Genomic DNA, 17,181 nt, shown 5'->3' with positions numbered 1-17,181 from the left:
CTTTAAGAACTTAATGTTTAAGTTTTATGTGAATAAAATATCGTCTATGTAGGAATTTTATATTAAAGTTGCTTACAATCATTTTGACCATGTTTGTTTTACGTAATTTCACACGTCTTTGGTTTTGCGATTCTTGTTCTCGTCTCGGGCAGTTGAACATTTCTCGTCTGTACAGTTTCTCAAAATTAGCCTTTGAGGGAAAATTAAAATTTTTGAATAAACAAATTCTAAATAATTCTGTAAAATTTTATCACATTCCACGTAGATGTTATTCAGTGCATTTGTATGATTTTATTAACGACAATGAAGAGAATATTAGAAATTACTTAAACAAATTAACAGATCTGCATAGAAACAATGAGGATTTAGAAAAGAAATTATCATTGTCTTCATTTTATTCGAGAAATATTCACAATATAACAAAATTACTTTCTTCACGTGCAGTGTTGTGTGATGAGCTAAAATCTCTAGAAGAACTAAAGTCTGGTAATTTTATTGAAATAAATTATCTATATTTAGATTAGTGATACGTTAAACATTTCTGTATAAAAAACTTGTGATCCAGCTTTACGTGGATTTACAATGCTGAGTATTTAAATAAGTTAATTGACAATTTAAGTTTATGCATGCATTGTTAACTTGTGGAAAAACTAACAGAAAAATTAACAATTAGTTTAATTTAATTTATTAATTAATTTAAAACGTTAAGTGTCTGTGGATGTCTGCCTTACATATCCATATTTATTTGTTCACAAACAAATGCAATCTGAAAGGTTTTACTTGTTCTTTTTTGTAAAATTGTTTGATGATAGTAAAATTTTTACAATTTCATTTTTGTTTTTTTCCTAGTATCATAACTTTTTTATGAGCATACAAATTTGAATAGTTACCAGTTAAATGATTGCCAGTATTTTGGATGAATGTTTACTGAGCATAATGAACTTAATATGTGATAACTAAATGAGATATGTTGTTTTGATCAGAGAAGAATTTTTTAAGGTGTGAAAAACCAAGTCTAGTAGAAGGATTTTCCAAATTTGAATCCAGCTACGTCCTAAAAGCAGATCTGCTACCACCTTCATGGAGGTGAACAGAGTGGTAATTACTGCATAATTATTGAAAAAAAGTTTATTAATTTCAAATATCTCTCCTCCACTTACTATTATAATTTTTAAAGTTGCAGTTGTGAAGATAAGAAACTTAGAATTTTTAATTAATACACATGAGATTTCTTTTTATAGAATGTTCATTCTCATTTTGTGACTAGGGACATTGGGATTTAGTAATTTCAGACTGATGTTTAGCATATTCAAGTTTTTTTGGTTTAAAGTAACAATATGAGATATGCAGTTAGATGTGGCTATGGAAGGAGGTATATTTTTTAAATTATGAATTTATTATAAAAGGATTAAGAAAAGTTTACATTTAAAAAAATTAAATGTTAAAATTTAGACTTAACAAAAAATCGTTTTCATAAAATATAATGTGCTATATGTAATAAGAAAGGTAATTACTCAGATTTAAAATTAATGCAAATTTAACTGTCAGGACAGGAGAAAATTACTTTAAAGGTATGAGGGGGAAAATATTAAAATTTTTATAGCTCTTAAAAAAATGACCAGTCAAGTTAAAGAATTGAAATTTTACAGTTTTAATTACTTTAGCAGTTAGATTGTTCATACACATTTTTTTTTTTAATTCAAGGGAATCAGGTTGAGTTCTGTGAGGACAACACAGAATGATTCAAAACCTTGTTTTTTATTTCTTAACAAACAGACAAATTATGACAGATAGCAGGACATCTATACATTCAAAGATAGCCACCTGTTCAAAATTCTTAGATAGAAATGCAGTAGAATAGAACAGTGCAATGTACAAAAATATGTCCCTTTTGGGAAACCTTTGGTTAAGAGAAAACTTTTGAAATAAACTATTTGTTTTCAAAAATATCTACTCTTACAGCCATATCCAATAGCATAACTCATCAGTTATTTCAACCAAATACAGAAGAAATTTGAACATGCCAAACATTGAAGTCTGAAATTACCAAATATTAATGTACCTAATCATAAATTGTAAATAAAGTTTATATAAAAATGAAGCTAATGTGCACTGATAATTAATATAGTCTATGTAAAATTGTGTTAATAATAGCAATTTTTACTCATTACATTGGTGGAAAAATTATTAGTGGTATGTCTGTGATATTAGTATTTGTGGTAATAGTGTTTAGAGAATCTTTACTGTAGCTGCAATATAATTTAATTTAAAAGTATATACAATTAAAAAAAAAATTTGTTATGAAAGGTGAGAACTTATTAGTGACAATTGTTAAATCAATGTTCATTATAATCTTTTTTTTTTGTTGGCCTCCAGAACCACTGCAAGGTCTTCAGTGGTTGAATGCGGATGATATGTATGAATGTAAATGAAGTGTATTTGTGTACAGGTACAGTCCCAGGTTGACCGTTCCTGTTTTGTGTGGTTAATTGAAATCCAACCACCAAAGAACACTGGTATCCACAATCTAGTATTCAAATCCATATAAAAGTAACTCCCTTTACTAGGATTTGAACCTTAGAACTCTTGACTTCGATTCAACTGATTTGTGATGACAAGTTCACCACCAGACCAACCCGGTCGGTTAATGTTGATTAACCTAGTGCTGTTCAAGTTAATGGTGTGTGCTGGCCTCTGTGGCGTGAGTGGTAGTGTCTTGGCCTTTCATCCAGAGATTCTGAGTTTGAATCCTGGTCAGGCATGGCATTTTCACATGCTACAAAAATTTCATTCATCTCATTTTTTGAACTAATACCAAACGGCGGTCCTGGAGGTACAGTTGGTGTGTTCTCAACCAATTAAATATGGCTGTTGATGTATTGTTACTTCATGTCCTTTTATTTTCAAAAGTTTTGCTCTTGGATATGTCCAGGTCTTGTAGAACCATCAATTTTCCTTAAAAGCTGTGGAATGCCTTAGATGTAAAATGAGAACTGTGTTCTTGGTTATTAAACACAAAGATGAAATACCATTGTCCAAAGCCTCAATGAATATTTTGGGCCCCATTAATCAGTAGAGTTAAAAAGTAGTGGTTTAGTTTTGATTAATCATTATTTTTTCATTTAATGAGAAAATAAGGTATGGCTAGTGTTGCATACCTTTGCTATTTTTTTGGCTGTTGATCATGTCACAAGTTAGTTACAAAAAAAAAAATAAGATTATGATGTCATTCACATAGTATTGCTAAAATTTCTTATCAAAGTATTTTTTTTTTGTTTGGTAAACGTGGTTGTGTATATTTATATTCTATTTGTTTTTAACCTTATATAAAAAAAAATAAAAAAAGCTTTATGGTTTACTAGAAATATCCATTTTTTCAACGCTACTATCCAATCTTATCCTTAACAGTAATGTAATCAGTAATTTATGAATTTAGTTTTATTTATTTTTTAACACTGCTGCTTCAGAAAATTAAATAACTGTTGTTTTGTTTAATTTCTTGATTTTGTTTCTCATCTGACAATCTGTATGGTTATTTTTTTTTTCATGTTCAACCTGTATCATGGTTGAATGTTATGTTGAAGTTAGATCTGCTACTGTTAGTGTGTTGTTTTTAACCCACCGGGTTGGTCTAGTGGTTAATGCGTCTTCCTAAATCAGCTGATTTGGAAGTCGAGAGTTACAGCGTTCAAGTCCTAGTAAAGCCAGTTATTTTTACACGTATTTGAATACTAGATTGTGGCTACCGGTGTTCTTTGGTGGTTGGGTTTCAATTAACCACACATCTCAGGAATGGTTGAACTGAGAATGTACAAGACTACACTTCATTTACATTCATACATATCATCCTCATTCATCCTCTGAAGAATTATCTAAACGGTAGTTACCGGAGGCTAAACAGGAGAAAGAAAGAAAGAAAGTGTGTTGTTTTTCTGTTGCAGATGGCTCAAAAGATAAGGATTTGTTATCTCTAGTTGAAAATGAAAGAAGTGATTATATGAAGCAACTTAAATTACTAGATAAAGAAGTAAGTACGTTCAGTTAATCTAAAAAAAGAATCATTCATTGACTTTATATTGATTTATTAAATATGTTTTTATTTTAGAGCCACTTTTTCTCTGTTCAGATGTAGAAATACTGTTTTAAATATGACTGTTACTGAAGACTTTCAGAGTAAAATGTTTATAATTTTTTAAGTTGAATTTGATTCTAGGAATTGTAGCTAAGTATTTCATCTTTTTTTATTGTGTATTGGCAGTATTTCTTGTGATGTTTAATTACTGTTTTTACAACTTCAGTGATTGAAGTAATATTCTGTTTTTAACTATTAGTTTGTGCCATATGACAAAAATTGAACTATAGATACAATTTTCCGAAATATCTCGACCCCCAGCGCCACCTATCAGGTCCAAACTAATTCACAAATCTGAACACAACTCACTAAAGTTTCATTGCAGTTGGATGAATAGTATGGGAATGTATGCATTCCCAAATATCTTGACCCCAGCACCACTTCGTGGGTCCATTTTTTTGCAATAATATTTCTTTTCATGGAACTAATATATATTCTGAATGTGAGCCAAATTGGACCATAAATATAATTTTTTGAAATATCTCAACCTCGGTGCCACCTAGTGGGTCGAAACTAATTCAGAAACCTTCATAAGCATGCGCACAACTCACCAAAGTTTCATTGCAATTGAATGAATGGTATAGGAATGCATGTGGGACAAACAAACAAACATTCATTTATATATATTTAAGATAAATTAAAATTAAAAACAAAAAAAAAATGTTGGGGTTAAAATGTAAAATTAGTATTTACTATAATTTTAATTTTTGTTATAACTTTGAAAGTATTATTTGAATTTTGTATATGTTGGGTAATGCAGATGAAAACTGTTCATAAATCTTTGCTTTGCTTTTATATATATATATATATTTACAGACCTGCCAATGCTTTGCTATTGCTAGATTTGAGTGTATATATAAATTAAATGAACACAATTGAAAGTTTGATAAACATTAAACAACTGAACATTATGGAATTCACAAAATTTAACCTTTCACTTTATCACTTTTTCCCTTTTCACTCTCCTCCTCTTATCCATTTCCCTATTTTCTTTCTCTTTTCCCATTTTCCCTTTTTCCTTTACCTCCTTTTCCCTATTTTTTTTTTCCTTTTTCCCCTATTTCTGTGTATTTTTCCCTTTTTCCTTGTGTGTAAATTGGTCCGGTAGTTTTTTAGTCTATAGCAGACACACATATAAACATTGCCTTTTATATATATATATATTTTTTTTTTACTTTTAAGGCCGCAAAGGACCATTTTAGTCAGAATAAGTCTTTTTGCCGATCTTTTGGCCTTTAAGTTCTTAGCTTTTACTTTCTCCCAATATTTAGTCATTCTTAATGATCTTACTTTACGATCCTCTTCCGAATAAACCCTTTTTGTATAATTAAAAGTTCTTACTTCAAAGTTGGTATTCGGATCGTTAATAACAAATTTTAATTATTCGGATTTATTAAGTAAATTTTCGTAAGTCAAATTTAATTCTTGCTTGTCTTCTTTAATTTCTTTGATCCATAATGCCTCCTCTATGAATCATGAGACCTTGCCGTTGGTGAGGGGGCTTGAGTGCTCAGGGATACAGAGTAGCTGGACCGTAGGTGCAACCATATCGGAGAGGTATCTGTTGAGAGCCAGACTAAGGAATGATTCCTGAAAGAGGGCAGCAGCTCTTTCAGTAGTTGTTAGGGGCGTGAGTCACAATGACTTAAACGGCCGTATCAACATCACTCAGTCCTCTGAGTACTGCGCAGCTGAAAGCAATGGAAAACTACAGCTGCTTTTTTTCCAAGAAAATGTGGCTCTCTGCATTTTCACATAGCAATAATGGAGGCGCCTTCCTTGGTAAAATATTCCGGAGGTAAAATAGTCCCCCGTTCGGATCTCCGGGTGGGGACTACTAAGGAAGGGGTCACCAGAAAATTAAAAAATAACATTCTACGAGTCGGAGCGTGGAATGTTAGAAGCTTAAAAAAGGTTGGTAGGCTAGAAAATTTAAAAAGTGAAATGAAGAGGGTGAATGTGGATATAGTAGGAATTAGTGAGGTTCGGTGGAAAGAGGAAGGCGACTTTTGGTCAGGTGATTTTAGAGTAATTAACTCAGCGTTAAATAATGGGCAGGCAGGAGTAGGTTTCGTGATGAACAAGAAGATAGGGAGGAGAGTGGAGTATTTCAAAACGCATAGCGATAGAATCATTGTAATAAGGATAAAATCAAAACCTAAACCGACAACGATTGTTAACGTTTATATGCCTACAACCGCCCATGATGATGATGAGGTAGAGTGTGTATACGAAGAGATTGATGAAGCAATTAAACACGTAAAAGGAGATGAAAATTTAATAATAGTTGGAGATTGGAATGCAAGCATTGGAAAAGGCAAGGAAGGAAATATAGTGGGTGAATACGGGCTGGGCAAAAGGAATGAAAGAGGGGACCGACTTATAGAGTTTTGCACGAAGTATAATTTAGTAATTGCCAACACCCAATTTAAAAATCATAATAGAAGAATATACACTTGGAAAAAGCCAGGCGATACTGCAAGGTATCAGATAGATTATATCATGGTTAAGCAAAGATTTAGAAATCAAACCGTTGACTGCAAAACTTACCCTGGAGCAGACATTGATAGCGACCATAATTTGGTGATAATGAAATGTAGATTGGGGTTTAAAAACCTGAAGAAAAGTTGTCAGATGAATCGGTGGAATTTAGAGAAGCTTGAGGAAGAGGAGGTAAAGAAGATTTTCGAGGAGGACATCGCAAGAGGTCTGAGTAAAAAAGATAAGGTAGAAAATGTAGAAGAAGAATGGGAGAATGTTAAAAAGGAAATTCTTAAATCAGCAGAAGCAAACTTAGGCGGAATAAAGAGAACTGGTAGAAAACCTTGGGTTTCAGACGATATATTGCAGCTGATGGATGAACGTAGAAAATATAAGAATGCTAATGATGAAGAAAGTAAAAGGAACTATCGGCAATTAAGAAATGCTATAAATAGGAAGTGCAAACTGGCGAAAGAAGAGTGGATTAAAGAAAAGTGTTCAGAAGTGGAAAGAGAAATGAACATTGGTAAAATAGACGGAGCATACAGGAAAGTTAAGGAAAATTTTGGGGTACATAAATTAAAATCTAATAATGTGTTAAACAAAGATGGTACACCAATATATAATACGAAAGGTAAAGTCGATAGATGGGTGGAATATATTGAAGAGTTATACGGAGGAAATGAATTAGAAAATGGTGTTATAGAGGAAGAAGAGGAAGTTGAGGAGGATGAAATGGGAGAAACAATATTGAGATCTGAATTTAAGAGAGCATTAAAAGATTTAAATGGCAGAAAGGCTCCTGGAATAGACGGAATACCTGTAGAATTACTGCGCAGTGCAGGTGAGGAAGCGATTGATAGATTATACAAACTGGTGTGTAATAATTATGAAAAAGGGGAATTTCCGTCAGACTTCAAAAAAAGTGTTATAGTTATGATACCAAAGAAAGCAGGGGCAGATAAATGTGAAGAATATAGAACAATTAGTTTAACTAGTCATGCATCAAAAATCTTAACTAGAATTTTATTTAAATTAAAAACAAAAAAAAAATGTTGGGGTTAAAATGTAAAATTAGTATTTACTATAATTTTAATTTTTGTTTTAACTTTGAAAGTATTATTTGAATTTTGTGTATGTTGGGTAATGCAGATGAAAACTGTTCATCTTTGCTTTGCTCTTTGATGTTATGAGATTGATTTGCCTTTAAAAAACTGAAAGACATGATTCTTTAATGTTCAAAATATAACAGTCATATATTTTTTACATTTAATTATAGTATTCATTGTTTTTACATAACATTTTTACTGTAGGCAGATGTCAAATTATCTGAATTGTCTAGGTGTGAAGAATGCCAAGCCAGTCAAGATTTTAACCAAGATCCAGAGATCTTTGTTAAAATCTCGTTTCAGTTTTTATTTCAAATAGATAATCATCATCTTATTTACAAATACAGGTGAAGCAATGCTTTCTTCAATAGGATATTTTTTTAGAAATATTTAATTCTGTTGTTTTCACAGTAATACAGATTATTTCAAGTTCAGAAATATTAATCAATTTTGTTTCTTTCAGCTAATCATGTTAATGATGCCTGAAGAACCTCACGATGTAGTAGATGACCTTATAATAGAAATTAAGCATGGAATAGGTGGGCAAGAAGCTATGCTCTTTGCTAAGGATCTGTTTGAAATGTACTGCAGATATATTGTGCATAAGGGTTGGAGATATGAAATTGCTGACACATCCATTTCTGAAATAGGTCACTGATTTATTTGTTCTTTGTGTTTACTACAGAAACTAAAGTAATTCATTTTGCCAATAGTAAAAATTAAGTAAGTCTTTTGAAACTCATCTCTGTTTTGTTTGATTAGAGAACACCACTTTGTAACTTTAAAGATGTACAGATTTATTACAATTTTAAAGTCTTAATGAACTTTTCTGCTGTCGATAAAAAGAAACGCAATACAATACACGTACATTCATGCAAAAAAAATATTTATTTATTGATTATAACTAGCTGAAAATAATATAATGTAATTTTTGTTAACAAAAAGGAAATGGATAAGTATGAATAATAGTACTAAATTGTATTTTTGAGCGAATGGTTTTTTATATCATTGGAATCGATTGAAATGTGTATTATAAATACTACCATTTTCACGCAACCCCATCCATCTATCTTATCAAGTATATTGGATTTGAAGCAATTTTAATTAAGTAAAAATGTATGTATAAAACAGCTTTACTATATTTGTTGTCCAGTTGTGGTCATAGATTTTGTCAGTAGCTCATTTTTGATATACCTTAATATGATAATATTAAAGACAAATCTATAGCTATTGGATAGCTTGCTTACAGGTCTTTTAGTATTGACCATTGTTTTGCTGCTCATACCTGTACTTTCTCAGTACATCTTGATTGAGTTTTAAAAGTTTTATTAGACTATATATGTATCATTGTTTTCCTATTTTTGCCTGTTTTACCTTCTTGAATCTAAATTGTGTTTAGAAACATAAAAAAATAGTCACATTTAGTCTTCACAAGAGCAAATAGCAATTAAGGCTCAGCTCAGTTACATTAACTACTGGACATGACTCAATATTAAAGCTTTAGCAGTAATAGATTTCAAACAACCTAAGGAAAGAAATAACTTGTTAGGAATTCTTTCTATATTTTTTAAGAGTAAGAAAACTAGAAAAATAAAATTATTTTAAAATATCCAAAAAAATTTAAAGAAATGTGAATGTTTTCTGGTGTACACAGGTGTCATTTGTAGTACTGAATATCATTTGCATTTTGATTAGCTTGCCATTTTCGTTTAAAACCATGTCTTTGGCTCAGTAAAGAAGATACCACTTTGCTTCTCACTTCCTCTAGTAAACTGGCATGATATGCTTATTATTCTTAAAAATAGTTTATTTTTGGGAGTGGCTAGTAGTAATTCATGTCCAGTCACCTACAACTCTTACAGTTATGGTTCTTAATGTACATACATATATATATATATATATATATATATATATATATATATATATATATATATATATATATATATATATTTATATATATATTTAAAAAATCGAAAAAAAGGTTCGCGAGATTGAACAGCAAGATCATGACCAAAGTATTCCTAGGTTATCAATCTTCATTTAAAAACTAATAGATTTCATACTTTTTTAACTGAGATTTGCACATCATCTTTTTACTTTTATAATATAATTTCCTTTTAGTTTTATATCATTCTTAAATATCTTAGGTTGAACAAATACTTAGACAAGTTCAGTTTGGTTGCTACTTCTAGTAAGAATCTGATTTGATAGTCTGATTATTTGATTATGTATTTGTCATTATAAAAAGAAGATTGGTTTTGACCACTCAATTGATTGGTCAGTATATATACACAAGCAACTATGTTGTACATAATATACATATATGATTTTATAACAAAAATTAATAAAAACTACTGTCACTACTGTATACGGAAGTGCTAATTTATTATGTCTGTTATTACAAGGTAATTATCAGGCTTATAATGTTGCCATTTTTGTCTAAATGATTTTTATATTTTTTTTTACTGTTGGTTTTGAGTAGGCTGGGATACCTTACTTAGTATAGGTAAATTAGAGGAGTTACATGTAATGTAAGACAATATTATTATTGCTATAGCTGTGGTGTTTTAGAATTGATTTACTCTGACTTAGCAACTACAGGTCGATTGTCCAATTACGGTCATTTATAAGAGATGAATTTTGTAGCTAATAAAAAGTGCCAAATCTGACTGGGATTTGTATCCAGAACCTTCTGCGTAAAAGGTAGTATGATAAGACCCTATAGATCTTTATTTTTGGATCTTTAATTAAATTCTATTTTTTTATCCTTCTGGTTAAAAAGATCTACAACTTGGACAATTATTAGTACTTTTATAGTACAATTAAATAAATATTCTTTCTTTTTTGTAACATGGAACATATTATTCAGTCTGTTTTATTGATCAACATTAATAGTTCATGAAATATCTTGTAGAATAATAAAGTAGAACTCATGAGAAATCATCATACCTGTATTACCTTTATGTGATTAACTTTATCACATGAGTATATGATGATGATTAAATGAAATTTTTTTCCTTTCTCTATTCTTTTATTAAGTTAAAAAATGTATGAATGTTCCTTTTGATCAGATAAAAATCTAAATGTGTAAATAACTAATTAATTGAACTAATTTAGTTGTTAATAAATAATTTTTATTTCTGTAGTCTAATTTATAATTGATAGACAAAACTAAAGATGGCCTAAGAATCTAAAGATGTGTGTTGGTTTGTGAATTATTTTTTCAGTTTCATGTATAGATATTGATTTACTCTATGGGTATGCATGCATGTGCACATTCATGTGAGTATGTCATGTTTATTTATCATTCATATGCGGTCTGTAAATAAAGTAATGAGACTGGTTCAGAAAAACTTTTTATTTACAATCCAATTATACATGACTCTATCACCTTCAAAATAATTCCCTTGGGAAGCCATGCAATGCTTCAAATGGTTTTTCCACTCTTAATAGCAGTGTTGGAACTCAGAAACCGGAATATCCTTCAGATGGTCGGTTACATTTTTAAAAATGTTTTCTACTGTTTCAAAATGGTGTCCTTTGAGGAGGTTTTTTTAATCAGGAACAGGAAAAAGTCGCAGGGAGTCAAGTCAGATGAATAAGGTGGTTGAGGAAATACAGAATGTTTTTTTTTGCCAAAAAATCATTAATTGAGAGTGCAGTGTGACAAGGTGCATTGTCATGCAGCATCCAGTTGTCTTTGATGGCTGGTCTCATGTGGGCAACTCTTTCCCACAGTCTTTCAAGAATTTCTCGGTAAACATAATGATTTATAATCTGTCCTGTAGGCAAAAATTCCTTATGGGCAATGCCATTACTATTGAAGAAACAAATTAGCATGGTTTTGATTTGCATATTTTCGCTTTTTAGGGACGTGGTGAGTTTGAAGTGTGCCACTCCTTGCTCTGGCATTTTGTTTTTGGATTGTATTCGAATATCCAAGATTTATCATCAGTAATAACATTTTTAAAAAAATCGGGATCAGTTTCAGTTCGCCCTAGAAGATCGCTGCGAATCGTCGACCCTGTTGTTTTTCTGTTCAACAGTGAGGATTTTTGAGACCAATTTTGCACAAACTTTTTTCATGCCCAATTCGTTTGTCAAAATTTAATGGTGTGGTATGGTTCAAATTCAATTGTTCTGCAATCATTCTGACAGTTAATCGCCAGTCGTACCGTATCAAGTTTCTGATTCGCTCAACATTGTCGTCACTTTTTGATGTTAATGGTCTTATAGAGTGTGGATCGTCCGAAACTTTTTCCTGCCCATCTGAAAATGCATTAAACCATCTAAAAATATGAGCTCGTGGCAGAGCGTTATCTCGATACGCTCTTTTCAATTTTGAAAAAGTTTCAATAGCATTCTCGCTGAGTTTTACACAAAACTTGATTGCACAACATTGCTCATAATTAGTATCACTCATTTTTTGTAATGCACAACAAAAACTCATTTCACAAAAAGTTTGTTTATATATCACGTGGCAATAATAGACTAAAAATATTAATACCTAATATAAATCAGCTGTTCATATAACCATATGTTTACTAGTAATTTTACAGTGTTGCCACTTTGGCTGCTAAAAGAAACTATTTTTATTACTTTATTTACAGACCTTGTATTAATTTACTTATTGCAATTTTTTTTATTAGGTGGCTTAAGGACAGCATCCTTATTGGTATATGGAGTTGATGCTTTTAAATATTTACGCTTTGAAGGAGGTGTTCATAGAGTTCAAAGAGTACCTTCTACAGATAAAGGTGGACGAATACATACTAGTACTGTTGGTGTCGCAATACTTCCTCAACCAAGTGAAGTAATATCAGGCTTATAGCATTCAGTAATTTTGTGTAAGAGTTTTTTTTTTGTTTTGTTGTTACCCTCTAACTGCTGGTTTTGAATTGGAATACTGAGTAAGTTATAGGAGTTAACAGTCATGTCATTCATTATTATCACTGATAAACTAATACCTTAACTACATACATGATGTACAGGTTGATAGAAAAGTCTGGAAACAGTTTTGTAATACCAAATCAATCGTGAATACATGAAACAGATAAATTACATAGACACTTTTTAAAAAAGGTTAGAAATTTCTGTGAGAATTTTTCAGCATGTTTTCCTACTTTAATTTCTTATGGGGGGAAAAACTGGAACAGTTACTAAAAAATGGGGTCTGCCATTGTTTTTCTTTTCAAATTTTATATGAAAATCATGTATCCATCTTGCTATTTAAAAAAATTAAAGAACAATTCAAGGATGTAAAAGAAATTCAGACTTTGTATAAAATAGTTCTCAAAAGGTGCTAGCACTAGTAGACCTTCAGCTGATGGACTAGAGGGGGAAGTCCATACACACTGGTAGGAAGATACACTTGCTGCTTGTCTTCCAAGATCAGCTCGAGCAAAGCTTAAAAGTGAAATTCATTATATATAACAGCACACTGTTATGTATAATCAACTTCAATTTTAAGCAGTCCGAAACAATGTAACAATTACATTGTTACATATAATGAAGGTACGTTTGGTTCCACGAAGAAAAAAAATATCTTTAATAATATTATCTGGTTCACGTGTTTGTCGGATATAATATCTGCTCAGAATTCTTCTAGATCTTGGTATTAAATTGTGTGCCTTTTTATCGTGCCAGGTTATATCATCTTGGAAAGTATGTGGCAATTTTACTTATTTGACTAATAAACAGAGCAACTTTTGAATGAATGAAAAAAAGTTTATATTGATAAAGAAAAAAATGATTTGGGAAATCCTGGTGTTATGTATGGCTATTAATATAATTTTAATCATTCGAGCTATTTTCTTTGAAATTTTAAAAATATTACTTCCTTACCATTAGATAAATGTCAAATTACTTTTGGTGTGCTGAATTTTTCTTCATCAACAACAGCCAAAGAGAATTTAGCTATTAAATATTAATAAATTTGCCTGTTTAAATCTTGTTATTTTTGTTTTTCAACTGATGTTTTGTACGGTATAGAAAAATTATCTTTATAGGTTATATGTAATGTCCTGGGAGGTGTTGGGAAAAATTGAGACACCGATTGAGAACATCAGTAAGTGAAGAAACTGAAAACAAGCACAAAATTGTCTGATTTCATAATTTTTGCAATTCACTGTAACCATCAGTCATACATTAGGTGTTAATCAAATGATTTGTTGCTAATAAAAGGTTTAACATTTTATCTAATAAAACGTTACTCAATAAAATCTAATATTTATTGAGAATTAATGTTTAGAATCTTCAAAGTTAAAATAATTTTTTAGCTTTTTTAAAATTATTTCAATCTGTTCTTAATGTATAAATTAAAAAAAAAAGTCAAATTGGCGGACAGAGAAAATGAAGTGAGGTAGAAAATTTGGTGATATAAATATATGTCTATATGTTTTATATATATATATATTCATGTTGTGCTTCATATTATTAAGCACGTCACTAGGTCTTCAGAAGTCAGTAGGAATTACAGTATACCTATGTGCCTGCTTAAGTACCCTTTCTACCAAGCAAACTGATCACTGACATCCCACACAGTGTGGTGGGTGGGGCACAACCCCACCATACTGGCCATCTTTATAAGCAAGATAACTGTACAACAAGAGCCATTCTATCATGGACTTCCCGCCTCAGCTTGCTGGGCATCAAGTGTCCTGGCTAGTGGGCCAACCAGCAAGCCTACCAGCAGGAGCTGGTCCAACATAGGATTGCTTGGAGAGAACTGCCTCAGCTACATCAGCAGAAGGTAAAATAACCCAAATCAATAAGAATTATCCAGACCTTTAGTAATACTTTTTTCTTTTGGAGATATTCCCTAAAAGTAGTTGCCAACTCAACACTGCAGGGCTGGGGTCCACCATTGCCACACTGTAGTGGGACTCAATTGCCACTGAGGGGAAGCTCAGTCTGATTCCAGTAGACGAGCCACAACTCCTAGATTAAAATCAAACCAGTATCTCCTGAAACCAGCTACCGGACTCAACGGCTCCTCTCATAGCAACCTCTCCAAACATACAGTCCTTTTCAGGGCCACCACTCCAAAAACTTCAAACAGCTTTTTTCAGTGTTATCACAAGGTTCTAGGTGCCATGTACCATCAGAGCAATTCAATGACAATTCAGTGATATAAATAAATATAAAGTATACTAGTATCCGTGTTGCGACTTTGCCCGCACTGGCAAAGTTTGTCAAAAACCTCCAGTAAAAAGACAAAAATTATGCCTCCCATTAACTTATCACAAGACCTAATGTCTCTGAGAGTCCAGTCAGTTGTTTCAACATGAGCGTGAACATGGTGCATCCATCCCATACAATAAGTTTTGTATTGTGTAAAATTTTTACAAGAGGATTATTTTTATGTACAGAGCAAACTGACTCTTGTCCACATGATAAATTTAATGGTAAATCAAAAGTTGGATGAGCAGTCCTACCACCAGTGAGGAGCATCACAGTGATGCCTGATGATGCTACACCAAGACCCAAGTTACCTGTCGACATATGCGAAAAGTAAATTAATCAAGAAGGTTTTCCCAGTGCCTCCAGGAACATCTAAAAAAAATACTTTTTCTGATACTTTGGATATTTTAAGAGATGGAATCATATATTTGGCATTGATCTGGTACTAATTTAGAAAGATTAATGTTTAAGATGTACTCTTAAGTTTATTGATATTAAAAAATTTTCGGAACATTGTATTTTAGTGGTTTTCATTATCGTCTGCATCATGAATTGGTATTTGTAAATCAAAATCATATAAATACTTTTCATCAAGACTTACAGCCTTGCCTTCAGTTTCAATAAGACTTATATTGAAAAATGTCTTGGGAGTGGCTCGCCATAAGAAAGGAGCATGAGTATTTAGCAGATTGCCACCTTGTGGCCTGAATGAGAAGCGCAGCACTATAATGGATTATTTATTATTTATATATTTTAATAAATAATTTTTCATCTTAATATTGCTTACATCGCTCTGGATTATATACATCCTCTGCTATTCTATTCACACACTTTTCCGAGCAGTTTTTCCACTTCCACAAAGCAGTCCTGGCTAGCTTCATTTGAAATGGCCTTTAAGGTCTGTGACGAATTTGCTTTAATGTTATCAGTAGTTTCAAAATGTCCCTTTCAGCTGATTTTAATTTTGGAAATAAGAGAAAGTTGCAAGGAGCCAGGTCTGGTGAGTAGGGAGACTGAGGGAGGACAGTTATCTGATTTTTGGCACAAAACTGACAAATTGACAAACCTGAGTGTGCAGGTGCATTGTCATAGTGAAAAGACTATGCACCCACTGTTGTCTTGCCACAACTCGGTCTCTTTTTGGGGATTTTTTTCATGTAATGTTGTAAAACACCTTGATAGTAAGAACAGTTCACTGTTTCACCCTGAGGCAAGAATTTAAATGCACAATTCCATTAAAATTGTAAAAACCAAAGAGCATCACTTTGACATTGGTTCAAGACTGATGTGCTTTTTTGGGACGTGGAGATCTTTTGCCTGTCTATTGTGATGATTGAACTTTTGTCTCCGTGTCATAGCAGTAAACCCAGCTTTCATCTTCCGTTACGATCCTTTGCATGAGTATTTCATCATTATTGGCTTGTTCAAGAAGTTACTGACAAACATCCACTCAATGCTCTTTCTGCTGTTTGGTTATCAAACAAGGAACAAATTGCTACAACTCCATGCATGTTCAATTTTTCAGTCAAAATGTCATGGCATAATCCAGTTGAGATGCTAACCCTTTGTGCAAGATCTCTGACAGTCAATCAGTGATTTGCTTACACCAGGTCGTTGATTTTCTGAAAGTGTGTGTCATCAGTTGAAGTTGAAAACATTTTATGGTCGAAGGTCATCTTCAGTTGACTGACAACCACCTTTAAAATGTGAAAATTATTTGTAACATTGCGTATGACCCAAAGCATCATCTCCATAAGCTTGTTTCAAAAGTTAAAATGTTTTTGTGAAAGTTTTCCCCAGTCTCACGTAAAATTTTACCTTGTATCTTTGCTCCTGAAAATCACACATTAAAAAAATCGTTACTAATACTTAAACATGTTGCATTCAAATAACAATAAAACGAAAACTGAATGAGATGTCAGCAATCCAAGAGCATGTCATAACAGATGAGATTATGTGGAACACAATGCTGCTGACCACATGCTCCATTGGCGCAAAATTAAAAATGTTTGGTTATTTTCTGAACAGACTTTGTATACTCAGCGTGATATTTAAGTAGAGAAACAGCTTTATACTGCTTAACTGAGAGGTATTTGGAGGCAGAAAGAAATTGGGTTCTACGTAGTTAAAAAATCTGTTTTATGGTGTCTTTTTAATTTTTGTTCACCATCTTGGATCTGCCATATTGAATCAAATTTAATTCTTGTTTAAGTAAGTAGGTAAGTTAGACATATGACACATGATTTTGATTTAAAAATTTACAAGAATAACAGTGGT

At 31.8% G+C, this 17,181-nt stretch overlaps 1 protein-coding gene across 1 annotated transcript in view; it reads left to right on the top strand.

Annotated features, from left to right (window-relative positions):
* Positions 1-89: 89 nt before the first annotated feature.
* mRF1 (mitochondrial translation release factor 1) overlaps positions 90-17,181 on the top strand; it is a 35,130-nt gene continuing 18,038 nt past the window's right edge. The window contains exons 1-4 of the mRNA XM_075360774.1: positions 90-486; positions 3,942-4,027; positions 8,186-8,372; positions 12,372-12,535. Coding sequence (XP_075216889.1) covers positions 90-486; positions 3,942-4,027; positions 8,186-8,372; positions 12,372-12,535 — 834 coding nt within the window. The remainder of the gene's footprint in view (positions 487-3,941; positions 4,028-8,185; positions 8,373-12,371; positions 12,536-17,181) is intronic.

The sequence above is a fragment of the Lycorma delicatula genome, chromosome 3 (genome assembly GCF_047948215.1).
Source record: "Lycorma delicatula isolate Av1 chromosome 3, ASM4794821v1, whole genome shotgun sequence".
Taxonomy (NCBI): domain Eukaryota; kingdom Metazoa; phylum Arthropoda; class Insecta; order Hemiptera; family Fulgoridae; genus Lycorma; species Lycorma delicatula.
This window is presented reverse-complemented; position numbering and strand designations above follow the sequence as displayed.